Source organism: Vitis vinifera, chromosome 8, assembly GCF_030704535.1.
Source record: "Vitis vinifera cultivar Pinot Noir 40024 chromosome 8, ASM3070453v1".
Lineage (NCBI taxonomy): Eukaryota > Viridiplantae > Streptophyta > Magnoliopsida > Vitales > Vitaceae > Vitis > Vitis vinifera.
Window position 1 is genome coordinate 22465013 of NC_081812.1, and position 8769 is coordinate 22473781.

At 37.3% G+C, this 8769-nt stretch overlaps 1 protein-coding gene across 1 annotated transcript; it reads right to left on the reverse strand.

Moving 5' to 3' along the window:
• Nucleotides 1-772: 772 nt before the first annotated feature.
• Nucleotides 773-7154, reverse strand: LOC100262317 (receptor protein kinase-like protein ZAR1). The gene is made up of 2 exons (XM_002277255.5): nt 5574-7154; nt 773-1603 (listed from the first exon to the last, which is right to left on the reverse strand). The coding sequence occupies exons 1-2, from the start codon at nt 6871-6873 to the stop codon at nt 981-983; spliced, it is 1923 nt and encodes a 640-aa protein (XP_002277291.2). The 5' UTR covers nt 6874-7154; the 3' UTR covers nt 773-980.
• Nucleotides 7155-8769: the final 1615 nt, after the last annotated feature.

Sequence of the window (8769 nt, forward strand, 5' to 3'; positions counted from 1 at the left end):
TTAAACACATCATGATAAAAATTCATTAAAATCAATAGCAGTCAAATTTTAATAATATTTTATTTTTTTAATTGGTGAATTATATTACAAGTTATGGATCGATAATGATGGATGTATCACTTAGTAAGTCATTGAAATTATAAAAGAAGAAATTTTTAACATGATATGTTGGATGGAGAAAAACTTGCCGGATAAATTAAAGACGATAAGGAAAACAATAGTTTTATCCCACAATACTAGTTATGGATGATTAATGATAATAAATTTGTCATTTTATAAGTTCGTGAAACCATGAAATAAGATATCTTCAATATGATGTTTAATTTCTCTTAAAAGAACGACGACACCTTATCATAGTTTTAAAAAAAAATTTTAAAATATGTAGATAAAAAAAAAGGGTCATGATTTTTTTAAATATTTAAAAGACATTAAAAATATATGTGATAATCAAAAGTCCATTTCAAACCATTACAACATTTGTCAATTCCATATTCATTTTCACTCCTAAAAGAGTAGACAGGAAGGACATATAGAATCAAATACACAAGGATAAAAATGGACTTCAATAAATATTTCCATAGATGAAAAGAAACATTTCATATGAAACAAATGGATAAAAACTTTAAAATGTCTGTTTTTCTAAAAGAAATATTTTAAGTGATTTTGGAAAACTTTTCATTATTTATATAAAAAATAAATAAAATTGAAGGGTGAGAGTATTAGAATGAATATTGAATTCAAATGTGGGCTGAGTAGTAATCAGAGTTGAATATTGACGAGAGAAAACATCTAAACACAACTGAAATTGATGGGAAATCGAGATGTGATTTCCTTTCAATACATGCATCATCAAAACATACATCCAAACACCTCTCAAAATATTCAGAGAATCACTAACAAAACAAAGAATCCAGCTTCAACATTGGATTCACCAAAAAACACAGACAATTTACATGATTTTCTCTCTTTTTTTTTCTTTTTCATTGTGATTTGATGCGGTCAAGGCTCTCAGAAACCGTTCTCATCCTCGGCCGCAGCTCCGGGTCCAGCTCTGTGCAGTTGAGAGCAACATGGAATGCAGATAAAACTTGTTTCTTGGCATATACCTCATGCAACAGTGCTGGGTCTATGATCTCAGACAATGGCCGTTCATCCCGAAAAACCTTCCTCACAAGGCTTTCCAATCCTTTACCATCGTTCTCAGGTCCGGCGTCTGGTAGCCGAGCAGTTAGAACCTCCATAAGGACGATGCCAAAGGAGTAGACATCACATTTCTGGGTGAACCTGGTGCCGGAGACACGAGCCTCGGGTGCTAAGTAGGCGATAGAGTTGGCTGAAGCTTTAGAGCCCAGTACAGAGTTGGTGCTGACTTGGTGTGAGTTCTGCTTCTTGGAGGAGGCTCCTGAGACTAGTCGGGTGAGCCCAAAACCAGAGACGTAAGGTTGAAGATGATCGTCAAGAAGGATTTTGGATGATTTTATGTTCCCATGGACGTATTTCCGAGGGCTGCATTCATGGATGTGCATTAGACCCCTTGCAGCGCCTTGAGCAATCTTCAACCTTGCTGCCCATGACAAGGGTGGCAATGTATTGGAAGGCCCACCTGCAACAACATTTAAGCACCATAACAGAGAAAATGACTCATTAGTGATGGAAAAATGCAGTTTAATATAATGGGATTTATGCAAATTTCATATTTCTGTGGGCAAACAGGGGAACAAACATGCATAAAACCTTGATAAAACCAGAACAATGTCCTGTCCCACTCGTAGACCTCAATGGGACAAACTTGATTGCTAGTGAAAAACCATGGATGATGTTCACAGTATGGCCCATTTAATAAAATCAGGTAGATCGGCAGAGGTCTAACGTTCAGTATGAAGCTGGAATTAATTCGTTCTCTAATGAAAATAATGGAAAGATAGAAAAAAAAAAGTTTCTGAGTGAAATCAGAATTGAGTTGTTACTGAGAGAATGAAGACAAAGAACTCTGTAAGGTTTGCAGCAAGTTGTTCAGAAGACGACAACAAAATGAAAACATGTACCACATTTGATATCAGGGTATCACCATAAAGCAGAAATAGACAAGAAGGATCAATCACAAAAGGCAGAAGAAAATGGCAAAACCGACATTGTCACCATCTATTGAAATGAACTTTTTTGGTATCATCCCATGCAAAAGAAAATCAAAGAAAATGAAGCCATTTCATGAAATCCTAAAAAATTGTTGATCATATGTTAAGTAAATCAGACCTATCAAAACCCAAGCACGATGCCTGTTTACACCTGAATCAGATGTCACTATTTTGGCCTTTTAATTTTATGAGTCAAGCCCTAATCAAGCACATGAGGGATTTGAAAAAAACCGGTGGTTTAGGAGTAAAAAAAGCTTATGATAACTCATTATCACATCTGCATTACTAACCTTTTGGGTTCTTTTTCTAGAAAAAGAAAAAGCCAATCATGTTTGGTCCCACCTCACACATGAGAATGAGTGGAGCTAGTGATTTATTCAGAAGACAAAATGAAGGTGTCTGATGACATTATGACAATCATCTTGGAAATCTCGGATTCTAACCTAACGTTTAAAATAGATCATAGAAAAATGGATAATGTATATGAGTGGTGTTGATGGCACGGTGTCAAAGTACTTAAGCTTATCATTTGAGGTTGTTTTTGAGCCACCCACATGATTCAGTCCATGACACGTATCCCAAGCCTGATGTGCTTGAGCTTGTTTGGTCACCATCAAGATGCTTTCTTGGGGCATAGAAGAACAAAGGGAAAATGCCACAAAGATCAGAACTCATTCAATGGTACTGTGTCAATAAAGACAAGAAAAACCAGAACAATAATAACCGAGTCATAGACTGCAAATATCTGAAAAAATTGCAGGCAAATTAATTCAGCTGCACAAACATTTCCGAGATTTGTAATCTAAAAGTTGAAAACATATGCTCTATTCACCATCACCATAAACTAAAATTGCATAATTCAAATCATGCATTTATTTTATTTATTTTTATTTTCCACAATATCATCAAATCCTTCAAATAGACTAGGCATCAATACCATAACTACCATCATCCAATCTTACTGTTATTATTATTAATCCTTGTTATATGATTGCTATTTATGATTTTTTTCACGAAGCTACATAACTTAATTTTTTTCTTTTTTGGGTCAAAAACTTAATTCATATAACATAATAAACAACAAAACTCTTCTGGTTTAAAAATATAGAACTATTAATTCCATAAAAAATAAATGAAGAATACAAACAATTAATATTTGCTAAAAATTCAAAAGTAAAAATTATGTGCAGCGGTTTTAAATTGTACTGGCCAGTTAAGTAGGACCCACCGAGTCCCCACCATTATTCAAAATAAATAGAATGACAGCATATATTAAGAAAAGGAGGGAGTGGGGGCTATGTTACTGTGCAGCAAACACATTTTGGCTATGTTTGTTAAGGAAAATTCATAATGAAAAATACAAAAGAAAACCAAATAAAATTCCTCAAAAATTTATATATTTTAAAATTATTTGATTTTTACATAATGGAGAGAAATAAGTGAAATGAGTTTGAAGAAACATATAAAAATAATTTATTAAGGTTAAACCTATTTGTTTTTCTTTACTTCTTCTTTCCTTCTACTTTTCCTCTATATTTTCTTTCCCTTGCATTTTTCCTCAACTTTTGCGGGAACCAAACATAGCCCAAGGCATCATAATATTGTGGGGGGGAAGACATAAATAAAGTTAAGCATAATGGGATTTATGTAAATTTTGTATTTGTGAGGCAAACAATAAAACAAAACAAGCTTGATTGCGACTGAAAATCCATGGATGGTGTGAACAGGGCCCATTTACTTAAATCAGATGTTCAATCAGAAGTAGAAAATTCAGCATAAAGCAGGTATTAATGTGTTCTTCAAAGAAATAGTGGAAGGATAGATATATAACCATTTCTCAGGGTGAAATCAGAACAGAGCTATTACTGAGAAAGAGGAGAAATCACAGTGTAAGGCTTGAGGCAAGGAGACCACAAAGATGAAAAACATGTGCAGCATTTAATATCAGGGTATCACCATAAAGCAGAAATAGAAAAGAAGGATCAATGACAAAAGGCAGAAAATGGCAAAAACAGACATTGTCACCATCTATTGAAATTAACTTTTCCGGTATGTTGATTCTCATCCCATGCAAGAGAAAATCAAAGAAAAACACGTGAGTATAATAGCTATCAGATGATGAATAAATGGTCAAGAAGGGTATGATGCCATCAAAGTAAATGCAACCATTTCATGAAACCCTAAAATTAGATTGTAAGTTAAGTAAAATGAATAATTCAAATGCTACGACAACAAACCTAACTATACCCAAGCAGGATGCCTAACTAACCTAATTCTTAGAGTCGAGCTCTAATCAAGCCCCTGAGGGATGCTCAAAGAAAAGGTGGTTTAAGGGTAAAGAAAGCTTATGATAACTCATCATCATGTTTGCATTACCAACCTTTTGGGTTCTTTTTCTAGCAAAATAAAATGCCAATCATGCTCTGTCCCACCTTACACATAAGAATGAGTGGAGATCTTGGATTCCATCCTAACACTCAAAAAAGATCTCAGTAAAACAGATAATGTGAATGACTGGAGTCAATGGTACTGTATCAAGGTACTTAAGCTTATATCATTGGAGGTTGTTTTTGGACCGCTCACATGATTCAGTACATGATAGACATCTCGAGCTCAATTCACCTGAGCTAGTTCGGTCACCATCAAAATACTTTCTTGGGGCATAGAAAACCAAAAAAGGAAAATGCAACAAAAATCAGAACTCATTCAATGGTACTCAGTCAATAAAGATGAGACAAACAAGAGCAGTAACAACCAAGTCATACACCTATAGTCTCTGAAAAACTTGCAGGCAACTTAATTCAATCTCACAAACATTTACAAATTTTGTAACCTGCAAGTCCAAAAATTACGATTTATTGTAGTTGCATATAAACTAAAAGTGCATAATTCAAAGGAAAATTCTATGGTTCGAAGAGAGGGATGAGACACGAGATGTGACACCACTTGATTGGTGGGCGTTTTAGGTAGCATAAAAAAGGTACCTTCCATGACCCTAATTCAAATTTGCTTTTTATTTTATTTGTTTCCATTTTTTACTTTTATTTTCCATCATATCATCAAATCCTTCAAATAAACTAGGCATCGATAACATAAGTACCATCATCCGACCTTATGTCGTGGTTGTTAATTCTTCTCACATTTTAAAAATAGAAAATATTAAATACTAAAAATATTAGAAACGTTACCTAAAATCACGAGCTAAGGGGTTTAAGAATATCGTATTCACATGGCATAATAAACAATTAATTACTAAAAATTCAAAAGTAAAAATTAGGTGCAGTAGTTTAAGAGTTGGAAGGCCCGTGTTGAGTGGGACCCATGGAATCCCGCCATTATTCAAAATAAATGGGTTACATTCAAATTTCATATGGTATAAGTATAACAATAATAACTGAATATATATTTAAGAAATGAATGGAGTGATGGAAATGTTACCGTGCAGCGCGGTATGTAGGCTACCGTTGCGGATGAAATCAGAGACTAGTAGTTTCTCATCGTTTGCGTAGTAATAAGCTCTCAATCGTACGATGTTTTGGTGGTGGACCCTTGCAATGGCCTCCACTTCGGATTCAAAGTCCTTGAGGCGCCACGTGCCGTCGCCTTCGCTGAGGCGCCTCACAGCAACAACTGTGGGCGATGCACCTGATACCCTCCCGGCCACCACCCTGTACACTATCCCACTCCTGCTTTTTCCCACCACGTACGCTGATGCCCTCAACAAATCTTCTAATTCCAATCCAAACCCCTCATCGACCACCACGAATTTACCTTTTTGCCCTTCATCTTCCACCTCCTTCGCCAATTTTTCTCTTCCTATTTTACCCTCACCTGAGCTCCGTTTTTTCCGGAACAGCCACACCGATACCGATACCACACCAACCACGACCGAAATGCCCGAAATTAGCGGTACGGCCACCGACCCGCCTCCTATTTTTTGTCTTTCTTCGCCTTCATCGGCGGCGCCATTTGGAAAACTAGGGTTAGGTTTTCTGGGGTTTTCTGGGTTTACAAAGATTTTGGGGTTTGAAGCCTCTGGGCATGGAGTTTGCAGAGGAAAGCCGCAGAGACTCGGGTTTCCAGAGAAAGCTGTGGGACCCTGATTCAAAAGAGACCCGATCTGTGGAATCTTTCCAGTGAGGTTGTTGTGCCGGAGATCCAAGCTGACCATCAAAGGAATCTTCCCATACGAAGCGGGCACCTCGCCGGAAAACCGGTTGTGTGACAGATTCAAACTTCCGGCGAGGTTCTCCAGCTCGGCTAGCTCTTCAGGGAGTGACCCATTGAGGAGATTCGAAGAAAGATCCAAGTGCACTAGGTATTTGAGGGCTTTGACTTGGGTCGGGAGTGGACCAGAGAGAGAGTTGTGAGAGAGGTCTAGAGAGAGAAGAGTGGTGGCATTGAAGAGCCGAGAAGGAATGGGTTTAGAGAAGTTGTTATTAGCCAGACTAAGCTGGCGAAGATTGACCAGAGCTCCGAGCTCAGACGGAATGTAGCCGGTGAAGCTTCTGTTGGGAAGAAAAACCCCGGTGACTCGGCCGTGAGTGCAGGAGATCCCACCCCAGTGACACGGAACCAAGTCAGACTCGGACCATGTGTCAAGGACTCCAGTTGGATCGCTGACAATGGCCGCTTTCAATGCGAGAAGGGAGAGGCCATCAGAGTTGAGAGAAGAAGAAAGACAAGTGAAGAAGATAAGAAAAGAAGCAAGCCCAAGTTCAGCTCTGAACAACAACATTTTGGATAATGCCACTGATTCTTCAGCTTTGCTTAGGCTGCGAACATATCTCTCGGCAAAATAAACAGTAGACAGTTGAGACGAAGAAGAAGAAGACGACGACGGGGTTCGAGCTTTGCTCCGTGGGTTGTTTTCAAGGTGGCGAATACGAAGTTTTGAATTTTATGACCAAATTGCCCTCCTTTGCAATTTTAGAACTTTGATTGATTTTATATTAATATATATACAGTAATGTAGTTGGAGTTGAATTTAAATTCCGTACATTTTCAATGTATAAAAAGTATTTAAAAAGGAAAAAAAAAACGCAAAGAGCAGCTTTTCTCATCTGCAAAGTGGGGTGGTAGGGACTTTTTAGTAATTCAAAAGGAAAGTGTAACGTTATATAGAAAAAAAGAAGCAGGGACATTTTAGTAATCTAGTGCGGTGTCAGAAATCATTAGACAGGACATGTACTAGTGAGTCAACTTTTCAGGTTCCACCAACAAGGGACGATTAGGTAAATATACCCTGAGAGTCCTCGGATTCAAATTCATGACAAGGGTAAAGGGTTGCCTAGTTTTTGTATTACAAAAATTTATTGGAAGAGAAGCAGCTTTGAGTGAAAATTTTAATTTTTAACCTAATTTAAAAATAAAATAAAATTAGAAAAACAATATTTAAACATTTTTTCAAATTTAATTTCCATCTTTTTAAAAATAAAATTATAAAATAATTACGGAAATGGAACGTTAATGATTTCATGATTCAACGTTCTTCCCATTTTTATTTCTATTTCCTATCGTTAGTTGGTCACCGAGTTACCAACCAAGCAAGCATACGGGTCTAAGGATGGCAACGGGGCGCCCCCCTCCCAACCACGTCCCGTTTATTTAAAGCAATTCCCATCCCCGTCCCATTTAAAAAATTAAACGGGGCGGGGCGGTGCGGGCAGGTATGCTACATTCCCATACCCGCCCCGTTTATTTTTAATGTCAAATCAAAAACTCTTTTGACAAGTTAAGCTTACCTTCCTTGCAAGATAGGTTCTCAAATTTTATTATTTGTGGGCCCCAGATATTCAGCGTATTGCTAATGGAGATCGCTCTCCAATCTTGTCTTCTCACCCCATCTCTGAGTTCCTTACCAGGTTTGATTCTAGCCTCTGTGGTCTTAATATAAATGTATCTGTTGTGTGACTGTGTAAGTGAATGTTTTTTCATTGTTGGGGGTTTGAATCTGCAGTTCTGGGACTTCTGCTGGCGAGAGGAAGCTTATGCCAACGATTCATGAAGAGTGAGATCGTCGTCGCCAGAAGCTTATGCCAACACTATTTTATTATATATATAATTTTAATTTTATATATAATCGGGGCGGGGCAGAGCAATACCCGAACCCGCCCCGGGTTTAAAAAAAATCCCAAATCCGTCCCATACCCATTTAGAAAAATAATATCCCGCCCCATTAGGGACGGGGCGGGGCGGGACGGGTACCCGAAATGACCCGTCCCATTGCCATTCCTATACGGGTCTAAGAAACTCTAAAGGAGGCGACAAATCAAAACCCACATTTTATATTGCTACTATTATCATAATATCATATGCCAAGCGCTAGTGTTGTCGAGTACAGAACAGTCCATGGATCCCAAGCCTGACATGGGGACGGCAGTTTTTGAATTTTAGAAGGCCGTGCATTATGGGATTTCTTTAATACACTGCAACGAAACATACAAGAGTTGTCCACATATGTGTATAGGGTTTTTTTTTTTTTTTAAATTACATTTTAATTATAAAAGTAACCCGGGCAAAAAAAACTCAAACACCAAGATTTCTCATCCAAATATCTAGATAAAATGCTTCTTTTAATGCTAAAATAAATAAAATTAGAAATAATTACTTTTTTATGTTCAATTTTACATTT